The sequence below is a fragment of the Gracilinanus agilis genome, chromosome 6 (assembly GCF_016433145.1).
Source record: "Gracilinanus agilis isolate LMUSP501 chromosome 6, AgileGrace, whole genome shotgun sequence".
NCBI classification, from domain to species: domain Eukaryota; kingdom Metazoa; phylum Chordata; class Mammalia; order Didelphimorphia; family Didelphidae; genus Gracilinanus; species Gracilinanus agilis.
Window position 1 is genome coordinate 228112920 of NC_058135.1, and position 14328 is coordinate 228127247.

Consider the following 14328-nt stretch of genomic DNA (forward strand, 5'->3'; position numbering starts at 1 on the left):
AGGGGTTACTTTTAGGCATAGTGATATAAATTTAGATCTATATTCTCTATTTTCCTACATCCCATTTCCTATCCTTACTTCTCCTGAAAATAAACAGTTTCAGTGGTGTATCAAACTGCTTCCAACCTTCTATCCACCGCCTACAAATTAGTATATACCCACAACAGCTTTATCAACCTCCAATACGATATTTATTAGCTACATAGGATAAAGGAAAAGGCAAGGCACAAAGCAGTCTGAGAGCCAAAAGAATCCAAGCTGGTAAATATCAAAATCACCCTTTCTTAAAGATCCCTAGGGTCAGAGATTCCACAGCATCACTTAAGGATTATTCAAGGCTTACTCTATTAGCCAAGAAATTTTTATGTGCAACCCAAATTTTTGTTGCTGTAATTATAATAAAACTGCTTAGCATCCACCTCATAAAATAAACTTTACAGACCTGAGGATAGCAGTCTAGTTCTACTGTCATAGGCACATAGGCATGAGATAGGCAGTACTTTTGAGATCATCTGTCATCTAATCCAACATGCTCATTGAACAGTTGAGAAAATGAATGCTCAAAGAGGTTGAGTGACTTTACACAGGTGGACACCACTCCTAGCTAGGAAGTGTCTACGGTCAGATCTGAACCCAGGACTTCCCGTCTCTAGACCTGACTATTCACTGAGCCACTCAGCTGCCTCTTGTAACTCTTTTTCAGAGATCACGTGGTGATACTACATAAAAGACTGATTAAAGTACCCCTAGAGATGAATGATCAGTGCTACAGAAAAGGGATTGATGCCACATTAAGCTTGCCTAAGAGAAGGCTGAGTGGTGTCCACCTGTGTAAAGTCACTCAACCTCTTTGAGCATTCATTTTCTCAACTGTGATCCTGGGCAAGTCACTTAACCCCCATTGCCTAGCCTTTACTCCTCTTCTGCTTTGGAACCAATATACAGTATTGATTCTAAAATGGAAGGCAAGGGTTAAAAAAAAAGTTACAGTTGGACATGGTCAATGTGTTGGTTGGTTGGTTTTACTAAAATGTTTTTTTTTTACCCTTTGTGTTTTAATCTTTGTTTTTAAAGAACTTCTTGAGTAGGAAGAGGGGAAAAGATATATTCAGAAATGAATGTGATTTAAAAACAAAAGGCAAAAAGGACTCCAAAAATTTAAGTTATGATATAGTTTAACAAGGGTCCGACTAGGTTATTTGGAATGTCATCCCTGTTCTGCAGAATACTAATAATCTCCTACCAAATTGAAGATCATCTAAAAGAAATGATAAGTATATTGTAAAATTTAAATTAATATCCAATAACTACAGGTATTATATTTTATAAGATTTATTAATAATCACTTGAAGTAAAAGAAATAAAGGGACAAAAGTAAAAGCCTGAGTAAAACCCACTTTTCCAGCTGCCATCAGGGGAAAAGAAAGTGAGGGGCAGGGTCACACACAAGCTTTATCTCCAAAACATTAGGACGTAATGTGAGAATGAAAGTGGGGTGCTGGGAGAGAGAGTCCTGGGGTTCAAATTCTAATTATACAACATTCAGGTCAATAATACTATTTATCTCTGAGTCAAGAATGAACTCTACAATCTATTACTGGAGGACATCATTGACAACTACCTCTTTGGGTCTACCCTTCATGTGAAAAGTTAATCATGCCTAGGATAACCCAATGAAATATAGTGACTTCACCCCACCTCCCTTAGGCTTCAATTTTTCTACAAGATCATTTTAGGATCCTTAGGTCTCCTAAATATGAGCAGCTATAAGGATGTAAGTTATTAGAGCAAAAGCTCAGAAGGGTTGAGAGAGAGAATCTAAGAGTAAGTGAAGATGTAAGAGAATATATTGAAGTGATTGAAGATTGTCAAGGGATGGGCTGCTCTCTCACCCTATTCTTCTTGCTTACAAACATGGATGCAAACTTTAATAGATAGTTCAAATATGATGCCATTTTGTCCAAGTACAAATGCAATATTCACATAATGTGGACAACTAGAGTCAACTAGGTCAGATGTGGAGGGGGAAAGTCCATCTTTATCACAATCAAGAAGGCTATAGGGGGCAAGCTGGGTAGCTCAGTGGTTTGAGAGCCAGGCCTAGAGACTGGAGGTCCTAGGTTCAAATCTGGCCTCAGACACTTCCCAGTTGTGTGACCCTGGGCAAGTCACTTGACCCCCATTGCCTACCCTCCTTACCACTCTTCCACCTATAGGTCAATGCACAAAAGTTAAGGGTTTAAAAAAAAAATTTAAAAAAAAAAAGAAGGCTATATTTAAGCAACCAGCTTAGACTGTTATACAGGTTGGAAATGGGGGGAAAATGAAAAAAAAAATGGGACCTAAATCCATTAACAATAAGTCCCTTGGTCTTCCTACCAGTGCAAGGAAATCCAGCTTCAGGCATAATATTCTTTGTCTCTCCTATAATAAATTCCAAATTGATCAAAGAAGAGCCAGGGAAGAGAACTAGGCAGGAATAGCTCCCAGTGCTGCCCATTTGGGCAGTCACAATAAGGAAGGCATGGCAGTCAATCTGCCCTTTGGTCCCTTTGGAGCTTTCACCAGGTTAGTTAACTCTGACCAATACAAATTTGATAAGAAATCTGCCAAGTGGGCTTCATGCTCAAAACTCCGACCCAAGAAAGAATTGTTCTTTAGGAACTTTTCTCTACACTCAACTAAATGCTAGTTTGAAAAGAATAAAAGGTATCAAATGCGCAAATGGTACAGGGAGAGAATACCTACAAAAGCAAAAACAAAAATCACATCTACCCTGCGAGGTTGCCCTGAAATGCAATTATCAAATAGAACTCTGTTCTCACAGAATTGTCAAGGGAAGCACTGGGTAAACCAGCTATTTGCAAACATTTACCATAGATAAGTGAGTTATTATTTAGCAGGCAAAAAGGCAAGTCAATCCTTTTGGAAAGAGCCAACGCTGTGGCTCTGTGTCTCCATGGCCACTGAGGGGCAGTGCTGAGCCACCTCCCAGGACATCCTTTCCACACCAGTCACACTATCTTCCAACTGGAACTTAGCTATTGCCTGCACTTCTAATTACAAAATCAAACAAAGCTTTCTCCCAAACCAATTTAAATTCTGGCTCTCGCACCATCCCGACCCATAAGTCCTCGGGAACTTTCCTAGGCTAGAAGATCTACACACAGCCAATTCTCCATCAGCATCAAGTTTCTGGATAGTCCCCTTTCTGGAAAGCAGGACCAGGAAAAAGATCCAAGGCAGCTGAAAACCCAGGCTAGCATGGGGAGCCACAGAGAGGGGCATCGAAGGAAGGCAGGAAGGAACTTTTGACTGCAGGAAGGATTTCCTTTATATTTTTAGAAGAACCTGATTTGCATTTTATATAACCCGAGAAAGAAGAGGCCTCAGCTGGAGCTCTCTATACAAAGGAACCTATTGTTTCTTTTTTAGGGCAGGTAAGGGACGCTCCCCTATTCCTATCTCTACTCCTTACCCAGACTTTTTTTAAACCCTTATCTTCTTAGAACCAATATTGTGTAAATAAAAAATTAAAATTAAAATAAACTTAGACATGAAAGAGGAAAAAAAAAAGAACCAATATTGTGTATTGGTTCCAAGGTAGAAGAGCAGTAAGGGCTAGGCAATGGGAGTTAAGTGACTTGCCCAGGGTCACACAGCTAGGAAGTGTCTGAGGCCAGACCTGAACCCAGGACCTCCTGTCTCTAGGCCTGGCTCTCTACTGGGCTACTTAGCTGCTCCTGCCCAGACTTTTAAAGCCTTTTTTAACCCAAAGAGTCTAGAGTTCTAATAGATGTAATTGAGATTAACTTACTAGTCAATTCTCTATTAATGTCCCCCAAAGTTCAAGTGGCCCTGGTCCTAGAATATCACATGCGGCCATGCTTGAGTTCCGAAGTCTCCTCTAACACTGACAAGCATGATCACAGGAAGTCAACCCGCTGTTGGGCGCCTGAGGTTCTTGAGCTGCAGAATAAAACGACCTAACACAAATAATAGCTGCCATGTTGGTTGTGTTTGGCGCTTGCCTTCCAAGGGCTCCATGTGCTTTCACATGCTGTGCCACATTCAATCATCATCCTGTCATTGCCAAGGGACAGGGGTGGGATTAAGGGAAGGAACCCTGGAGTTAGAGTAGTGAGCTTCCAATGGAATTCCAATTCTGCTCAATGCCTGCATGGCCTTGGCCCATCCATCACCTCCCCTTTGGGCCTTGGGTGTCTCATCTATAAAATAAGGGGGTTGGATTAGATCATTCCTAAATCCTATGTTCTTATGGTCATTACCAAGAAGTGGGGAAAATAACATTTAACATTCTCCCCATTTTGCGAAAAGTCAAAGTCAGGAAGAGTCCAAGTCTCCTGCCATCCAGCAGTTACAGTCAGCTGTTGTATCAGTTTCCTCAATTTGTGCTCCCTGAGGTGCCCTTTCTAGAATTATCAAAGCAAGAAAGCACTCCATGAAGGAGCCCAGAGGGCACAGGTGACTCTCCCTTCTCTCTTTAAATCATTATTTCCATGTGAATGGCTGAAGAAATTCCTTAGGTAAGAATTTGGGACTTGAAGTTGTGGATGACAATGAAATAATGGGCACCCAAAACTAGCCAAAGTCTAAGGAATGACAATTATCTGCTCTGTGCCTGGGGAATGGCTGAGTATTATACTTTATTATAGGAATTACTATGCTATAGTAATAAAACACAATCTGAGAAGCACATAATGAAATGATGAGTATAAAGGATTCAAAGAAATGTACAAATGTACAAATTACAAAGACTTGTATGCAAACGCAAAGTGAAGGAGAATTTGGAACAGTTGGGTGGCTCATTGAATATAGAGAGTCAGCCCTAGAGACAGAATATCTTGGGTTCAAGTCCATTCTCAGACATTTCCTAGTTGTGAGACCTTGGACATGTCACTTACCTACAAATGCCTAGCCCTAACCACTTTTTTGCCTTTGGAACCAATACTTAGTATTGATTCTAAACCAGAAGGTAAAGGTAAAAAAAAAAAAAAAAAAAAAAAAAAAAAAAAAAAAAAAAAAAAAAAACCAAACTTTAAAAAGTGAAAGTAGAACTAAAAGGTTTTGACAAGCCACAGACAAACCAAAAATATCACTCGTCTGACCTCAAACAGGACACCAAAATAGTCTGCTTCTCAATACTAAATTCGGCATTCTGGAAGATAGACATCTAGGGAGCAGCATATTCCATTGCTGAACTAAAGCCAAGAAAAAGATCTGGTCATCTCTCCAAGACCAGCCTCCCCTGAGAGGACATTATCTGGCTCTGGTTTGGGAGTCATGTCGAGTTCAATTCCATTACCTGAGATAGCAAAGTCTCCAGTGACACAGGATCCATCCGGCTGTATGCTTTCCACAAATCTGCACTTACATCTTGCAGCTGAAACAGAAAAGCAAAAACAGGGAGTCAATATTTTAAGAATAATCCTTAAAAACTTCTGTTCTGTGAGAGGGTCCTGGAGCCCAAAGCCCCAGAGTGTTCCCATCTCCTGCAGGTTTTGTGCCACACAGGAAAGGCATGGCAACTAAGAGTAGTGACCAAAATAATGAAAGCTAATTTTTTAATAAACAGACCACAAATTACACATCTACAGGAAGCCTGTCTGCTTCAGGAAAGTCACCTTGGGAGACTCATTCTAATAATAATAATCATTCTAAATGCTCAAAGTATTCTGGGAATTCTTGAACCACCCTAAGACCTGTCAAGTGTATTATACTGATTATCCTCATTGGTGCAATCTCAGTCCCTCAGGCATGGATTTGATTTTTGGGTACAGCCAGTATTTTCAAGAGGAGCGAAAAACTGAGGAATAAGGTGAGTGGTACCAATATTTTTTTAGGGAAAAAAATCTACTTACGCTTTTGGGACTGGTTTTCTTGTGTGGCTTATAAACTAGGACAGAACGTGATTTCCAGAAATGTGTAATGACTGTGTGTGTGTGTGTGTGTGTGTGTGTGTGTGTGTGTGTGTGTGTGCGTGTGTGTGTTTGTTTTAAAATAAGCTTTCCCAGATGACTACTTAGTAGTATGGCTGCTGGTCCATTTGTTTCCAAGAGAAACCAAAATGACAAGAATGCATTTATATGGAAATTTGAGGTTAGTGATGATATTCACCAAAACAGATGAAAAGAAGACCACTAAGGGGAAGAATAAGATGGGTGTTTGACTAAAGCGGTGTTTAAATTCAGATTTTACCAACTGGATTTCCCTCACTCACACAAACACAGCTATTCAGTGCTTCAGTAGCAGAAGCCAGGCACTGAGATTAGAACCTGGGGTGTGAGGCTTCTCTCCACTGGCACAACTCATGCTTTTCATGAGTTTCTGCAATTGAAAAAATTCACCACCAGCGGCCAACCTTCTGAATACTGCTAAAGTGGTCCCCAGACAACAGACACAGTCAGACCTATTAGGAGTCCTGATTGGGAAATTACATAGTGTTCTGCTGTCATTGGGCCTAAATTCAAAGATTTTCTGGCTTCACCTATACAACATTGCTTCACCTTCCAAAGCCTTTACTCCAGTTGTATGATCTTCAAGAATTCACTATGGTGTCCACACCATAATAGACTATTAGATATAAACGTTTGTAAAGAACTTTCTGCTCCATGATGATGGTTTTCCCACCATCAGAGACTAGGAAAAAAGTGTCCAGAAATCTGGAAGCAAGACACAGGAGTAGAAATGGAGTTACAGTGGGCAAAAGGTAGGTGAATGAGGTAGAAAACAAGGAAAGAAGATCTAATTTTATTATTTTATCATTATTTATTTTCCTTTTTCTAATCTAATTTCTTAATGGTAATTGATGGCAACATAGGAAAACTTCAGTTATACATCTGCTCTATTGTGGGTCTGGGGTCCAAGGAAAAGCAGAAAAAAGCAAATCTTTGTGAATAGGAGTTCAGAACTTACTGAAATCCTAAAAGGGAATCAAGTATTTTGTCCTCAGGAAAGCCAAAGTCACATACTGTTTCTTTTTCCCTTTAAAAAGAAATCTATAAGGTAATAATAATAATAATAATAATAATAATAATATCTTCAGAGAAGTTTGTAATTGGGGAAAAAAGTGAACTGATCATGTACTGAAAGTAAAGGATAACCAATGGAAAGTCCATGCATTCCACTGGCATTCAAGCAATCTCAAGAACTAAAGGAAAGGCTCCTAGTCACACTGGGTGGACACAGTATCTCTAGCACCTAGCACAGGGCTAGTTGATTCATGGATTGATTTTAAATTGGACTAATAATACCTTCAGTCCCTCCCTCCCTACCTCCCAGGGCTAGTGTGAGGATCAAATGAGATAACAGCTATAAAGCTTTTTGCTGATTTTCAAGGGTTGCATATATGTCAGTTATTCATTTATGTGAAAAAGGGAAAAACTCAGTGTCATTTCAAAAAGGAAATAACCATAAAGCTCTGCTGTGCATTCCCAGAAGGCTACTGCTTCTGTTTTTGTGTCCTCCTGGTATGGGCTCTCCTAGAAAGGCCACTTCCTAGCATCTCACTATTTTGCTTCTAACACAGGCTCTGGCTACCTGTGGTTGGTGGAGACTCCTGGCTCCTCCGAGCTCAGCTAAAAGCTGCTCCCCTACTGGCACCTCTCACGTTGCTACCTACACAAATACCTCTGTTACTAGACTGACAAAATAACTAACCTTGGGAAGAAGTTTAGAAATAAATCTCTTTATGTGAGGTCAATGTGTTTCTGTCTTTTTAAAGAAACTCTTATCTTCTGTCTTAGAATCAGTATTAAGTATCAGTCCCAAAACAGAAGAGGGGTAAGAGCTAGGCCAGTGGGGTTAAGTGACTTGCCCACAGTCACACAGCTAGAAAGTGTCTGAGGCCAGATTTGAACCCAATTCCTCCCAACTCCCGGTCTGGAGCTCTTTGCACTGAGCAACTTGAGCATGATGCTTATATGTTTCATACTACAGGATACCATGATGAGGCTCTGGGCCAACAATGTCAAATAAAGATCATCTGAAAAGATGGGAGAATGTTAGCCTAGAAAAGAGAGAACTCGGGAATGGAGGATGGGAGCGGGGAGTAGGATGTAATAGTGATCTCCAGGCATTGGAAAGGCTGTCATGTTGAAGATTTGATTCGTTTGTTCTGTTTGACTCCAAAGGGCAGGACTAGGAGCCGTTGGCAGAAGTTTCAAAGAGGCAAGTTTAAACTTGAGGAGTTGCTGGGTATCCCCAAAGGAAGTTCTTTGAGCAGGAACTTCAGATGACTAATTGTTGGGCGCTTTTGGGCACAAGTGGACTAAAGGGTCACTGAAGTTCATTCTAATGCTTAAAGTTATGTGATTTTGTGAAACATTCATACTTTCTTCATGTCAGATCATAGAATCATAGGATTTTATTGGGAAATAGCAGCTTCTGGGGTGGCAAGTGGATAGAGTGCCAGATCTAGAGATGGGAGGTCCTGGTTCCAAATCTGAATCCAGACACTTCCTAGCTGGGTGAACCTGGGCAAGTCACTTAACCCCAATTGCCTCACCCTTGCCACACTTCTGCCTTGGAACTGATACTTAGTATCAATTCTAAGGTGGAATTTAAGGGTTTTAAAAACAAAATATAAAATAGTGGAGATCTTCAAATAGAGGTTGGATGATTGATCACTTTGCCAAATATATTTTATTAATTTTTTTGTTATTATTCATTTTATTTTTGAGGATTCCTTCTTAGGTACAGGTTAGATGAGACAGCAACTCTTCCAACTTTACAATTCTGTGATTCTGACTGAGAAAATACTAGGTTAATTGACTGAAAAAAAGAAGAGACATGACCTAGACAGACTGTGTCCTTTGGAAAACTCTGAGATACAGTCATTGGTTATCCCTTGATTCAGAGAACCCAGTGAATATTTCCTGGTCAGTCAGTTCCATGGGGTTTGTAAACTGGGCCAATAATGCCAGCTTCTTAGGTTTAGTCTCTATGTAGTAACCAGTCTACTTTGTCTTGCTATATTAGTATCTCTAACCCCAGTCTTCTTGGTGTAATTGTGTGATCATTTAAGCTCCAGATTCAGAGAAATATGGTTCTTCTTTCATTTCAGATTCAGAAGTAGGTTCCTCACTACTGGGAAAAAAATTTTTTTAAGAGATCACACATTTGTTAAGGATGATATCAATGGTATTATCTGGATAAAAAAAGAAGTGTATAATATTTTTTCCTTTTTAAAATGAGAACTCATAAACATAACCAGTTGTGCTGGATTTTCCATCTTAGGGATCCTGGTCTTGAAGAAGAACCCTTGTATGGGTGCAGTCAGGACCAATGTCAGTCCCATTAGGAATCAATTCTGGTTTAAAGAAACAATCAAAGTTAGGATCACAAGGAATCCAAACACTCAGGACTCTACAGTAAAGCAGGCAAAGGAGAATACAAGGATCCACATTACAAAAATATCTATAGCAATACTCTTTTAAAGTCAAGACCTAGAAACAAAGTGTGCCCACCACCTGGGGAATGTCTGAATTATGGCACTTAAATGTAATGGAACATTATCATGAGATAAGAAATGATGAATATGAAGGATTCAGAGAAAAGGGGGAAGACTTGGATGAACTGATGCAGAATTAAATGAAGAAGCCAGGAGAATAATTTACAAGATGACCACAGTAAGGAAAAGTCTTCATAACCCTGATCAACTCAACACAGTGACCCATCATGCCTTCAGAAGACGGATGAGTCGTAGAGGAGTTAGACTAACAGTGCAGAATGAGATATATGTCTTCAGACACATCCAACACATGGATTTGTTTTGCTTGACTCTGTTTATTACAAGGGAAGACGCTTCTTTATGAGGATGGGTAGGAATGGAGAGTAAATAGGTAGGGATAAGACAAGCAAAAAGAAAAAAAGAAAAATCAATAAAACAAAGATCAACAGAAATAAATGAAAACATTCAGAAGGGAATTAAACAGGGCAATTTTGTTACTACCTTATTAAAATTAACATGTAGTTTTAAAAAACAAATTTTAAGAGGATCATAATGCACTTCTACTTTTGATCTTTACATATTGCACATTAAATACTGAAATGTTTGTTGATGGTTTTTCAATTCATAATGGATTTATAAGAGATTCACTGTTTCGCATAAAATTTTCTTTTTCTGTTCTTTGTTTATGGTAAATATTCATGTTTGTCTGGTTCATAACCAAAAAAGGAAAAAAATTGAAAAGCAGATCTTAGAAAAGCCAAGCAAGCCCAAGGCAATGAAAGAAAAATGATGCCCCTTATGACAGCTGCCCTTTTGAGTGAAGCCTGGCCTTGCCAAGAGCTGGAAGCAAAAGAGAATAGTTTTTGAGCCCTATAAAATGAATAGTATAGTGTTTGAATTAGACTAAATCTGAGAAAAGCCTGAAGAAAAAGCAGAAAGTCCCCCAAACTGGTCTGTATATGAGCTCTAAGAGCCACTCACTCTTCAGCTTCCAGAAGGGATGGCTTCTATGAGAATTTTTCTAACAGTATTTTTTCCCTATAAAAGTTCTTTCCCTTAGGAAATTTCATATGCCTGGACTTTCCCTTTCACACTCAATCTCTTATCCTACTGATAAGTGGCACCCCTAAAGTGCATAAAAGGCCTGGAGTCAGGAAGACACAAGTTAAAATCCAGCCTCAGACATTAACAATTACTATCTGTGTGACTCTGGACAATTCACTTAACCTCAGTTGTCTCAGTTTCCTCATTTGTAAAATGGGGATAAAAACAACCCTTGCCCCCTGCCCCCCAAGTGGTTGTGAGGATCAAATGAGAAAATGAATACAAAGTGCTTAGCAGAGTGTCTGGTTCACAGTAAGCTTTATATAAGTAAGTGTAAGCTGTAATCTGTGTACATGAATCACCCCCTTTATGAGTACACAGGCTCCCTGAGGGCAGTCTTTGTGTCTTATTGCCTCCCCAGTACAGTGCCTCATATAGAGGAAGCTCTTAGTAAATGTTTGTTGGAAAGAATTGAAATCTGAAAGGAAAAACATCTTGTTTATTGTAGATAGTGGAGGCCTGAGGACTGCCATTCAGATACACACACACTTCCAGCAGCCTCGCTAACTTCCTATGATAGTGCCCTCTCCCCCAGTGTGATGGAGATGCCCGGGAGGTCTTGTGGTCAGAGGCCTCCACAGAAGACGGCCACACCAAGCTGAGGTTTGTCATTTCTGCATGTTGGACAAAGATGAGTATTTTTAGATATACCTGATATTTCATGGTAAAAAATCCATCCCCGCCGATGCCTTCAAGTGCAAAAGCCTGAACAATTGGCCACTTCTCCACCACAAACATATCGAATATCTGCAGGTGCCCTGGAAGAAGCCAAAAGAGGAGAGCCTGTTAAAGAGCTTGTGATGGGCCCTGATCTGGCAGAGGCCCAGCCTGAGCCTAAACAAGCATTGTCAGCCTTGAAGGAAGGCATGGGGTCTGCTCTGACCTCCAAGGGATAGAAAAGTTCTTTTACTGTATGTCACAAAGTTCTCATTCAGGAAAAATACCACCACCACAAACCAGAAAACCCAATGAAGTCATCACAGACTAGAACAGGGAATGAGAATTCAAGAAGAAAAAAATGTATAAATATTCAAGATCCAAACAGATCTAATCCAAAGCCTCTACCCAGAGGGAGCCGCAGTTTTATAACAACACCCCATGTGCAACTGGGGCTTGGAGTTGGGGGAAGAGTTACTGAAATTATCTTCGAGTCCCATAAATCCACATCTCATTGTAATAAACGTTTACATACTTTTTTTTTCCTAAGGAGAAAAGTGCCAAATAACTGTTCTGTTGCAGACATCTTGCATCATTTAGTAGATGTCATTATAATAGACTCAAGCTTGGCTTCTACCCCACAGGAAACATGGTCGGCCAACTTCCTCAGTCCCAAAAAAGGAAACTTGCCAAGCCAAAAAGATTCTTCCTTCCTTACATGGGAGCCCTGACATGAAAACTCCTTGGAAAACACACTACTTTCTAGACTGAGCCAGTGTCTTTCCTTTATCTTTTACATATAATTTTTAATGCACCACTAGGCCAGCCTTCTCTTTGGAGCAGTGATCCTGAGGACTTGCTTCTAATAACTCGAGAAGGCCCATATTTAAGCACTATTTAAAGTTATTCAAAAGGAATGTCTGTGGCATGAATTCCTAAGCAGGCAGTTGTGGCTGCCTATTAGAGGCCGTGGGATGTAGTGCAGATGGGAGGGAGAGGCGGCGAGGGCTCTCCTGGCTCTCAGCACAAGCAGCAAGGCTGGCGGCGCTCACCAGCACAAGCAAGGCCAAAGCAAGGCTGCTGATGCTCACCAGCACAAGCAAGGCCAAAGCAAGGCTGCTGGTGCTCACCAGAACAAGCAAGGCCAAAGCACACTCACCAGCACGAGGCATCACTGGGAGCCACATACTCACCTTGAGAGCTATAGGGAATGCCGATTCGACTACAGTCTCGAACCATGTCCACAAAACTGGCGATTTTAAATTCCTCAGCAGCTTCTTCATTTTCATACTACAGAGAAAAGGAAACCAATGAATCCGAGAGGAAGTTGGGTGCCTAAAGATAATGTTGTCTGGCCAGAGGGGGAATGACTGGTCCACAGTCACCTAGCTAGTGAGTAGCAGAGCGGGGATGAGGACTTAGTTCTCCAAGAATTCCCATTCCAGGTCTCCGTAGCTTTCCTGGTGCCCAGACACAGGGCCTTGAACATGGCAGGTGATTAATAAATGTTTGTACAAAAGTCTGAGGTTAAATAAATTTGTACTTGCCCTACTAGCTGCCAGGGTCTGCTTTAGCTGTTGCTGGCAGAGACCAAGAGCTCTGGGCAGCAGAGTTCCTACTCTGAGAAAAACACCGCTTGTGCTCTAGCTCAGGAGTTCTTAACCTGCAATCTATGAACTTTAAAAACAAATTTTATAAATGTATTTCAATATAACTGGTTTCCTTTGCAGTCCAGATAAGGAGAGTAGGGACACCAATGGCCTCCTTGCAGATCCCATTCCTTCCCTGCTCTCCCTCTTCTCCAGTATCTGCTGCCCAGGGAAGGGCACACAATTTGCTCCCTAAAGCAGCCCTTACCAGACAGGAAGATCTGATATCTTGTCCAAAAGAAAATAAGCTTTTATTAAAGAAGATAATGAATGTAGAGTGCTTTGTACATCTCAAAGCACTACAGAAATGTCTGCTATTATTCTAGGCATTCCTCCGGATTTTAAATCCCTTTCTGCAGCTCGTTTCTGAGGTCAGTACCTCTTCAGGGGAAGGATGCTCACGGGGTGCAATTCCATCATTTCCTCACCTCATTTTCAGTCATGCAGTGAAAATGTAAGTTTCTCCAATGCGCTACATAGGGCAAGAGATAACGGTAATTCACAGGATTGCAGTACAGATGAACACTGTCAGGTTTGATCAGAACAATTACATCTGTAAAAGGAACAGAAATATGAGAGGAAGTATGAGCACTTACGTTTATGAGACATTCTATAACAATCTAAAAGCTGAATGAACCCATTTGTTAATCATATATCACATTTCTATTAGACTTTTTACATTTAGCCAAATTCTTCACAATAATCCTGAGAGGTATATAATATGTCTTATTTTTCCATTCTATGGAGAAAGAAACTGAAGCTCACTCAAAGAGATTAAGTGACCTACTCAGGGTTACTAAAGTAGGTAACTAGGTGGCTCAGTGGATAGACAGCCAGGCTCAGGGATAGAAGGTCCTGGGTTCAACTCTGGCCTCAGACACTTCTTAGCTATGTGACTAGGCAAGTTACTTAACCTCAATTGTCTAGCCCAGTGATTCCCAAAGTGGGCACCATCGCCCCCTGGTGGGTGCTGCAGGAGAGCAGTGATGGCCACAGGTGTATTTGGGGGAGGTGAATAACTGTCAGGGGGTGGTGATAGTATGTGACAGGAGGTGCTAAGTAATATTTTTTCTGGAAAGGGGGTGGTAGGTCAAGAAAGTTTGGGAACCACTGGTCTAGCCCTTACAATTCTGCCTTGAAACCTTAGTATCAGTTCTAAGATAGAAGCAGAAGGTAAGGGTTTTTAAAAAAAGAACTGTATAACAACGTCAGGACCTGATCTTAGGACTTCTGACCTAAAAGGTCTTTTTTCCCCCTGAGATACCTCATTTCCTCCTGCTGAGAATATGAGAGTCTGGAATTTTATTTGAAAGCTACATTGTGACTGAAGCATAAGAAGAAAAAAGCATTTTTTTCCTCAATAAAATTATTTTTATGCTACCTGAGCATTTGGAAAATATTCTGTCAACCATTGCAGCAAGGATTAAAAAAAAGAGAAGCTGACAA

The 14328-nt window shown here is 40.5% G+C and overlaps 1 protein-coding gene across 1 annotated transcript in view; it reads right to left on the reverse strand.

Annotated features, from left to right (window-relative positions):
- Positions 1-13340, reverse strand: part of DNAAF9 (dynein axonemal assembly factor 9) — a 129836-nt gene extending 116496 nt beyond the window's left edge. The window contains exons 1-4 of the mRNA XM_044680921.1: positions 13311-13340; positions 12427-12523; positions 11228-11334; positions 5327-5404 (exon numbers count right to left, since the gene is read on the reverse strand). Of these exons, the coding sequence (XP_044536856.1) occupies positions 5327-5404; positions 11228-11334; positions 12427-12523; positions 13311-13325 (297 nt within the window). The 5' untranslated portion in view covers positions 13326-13340. The remainder of the gene's footprint in view (positions 1-5326; positions 5405-11227; positions 11335-12426; positions 12524-13310) is intronic.
- Positions 13341-14328: the final 988 nt, after the last annotated feature.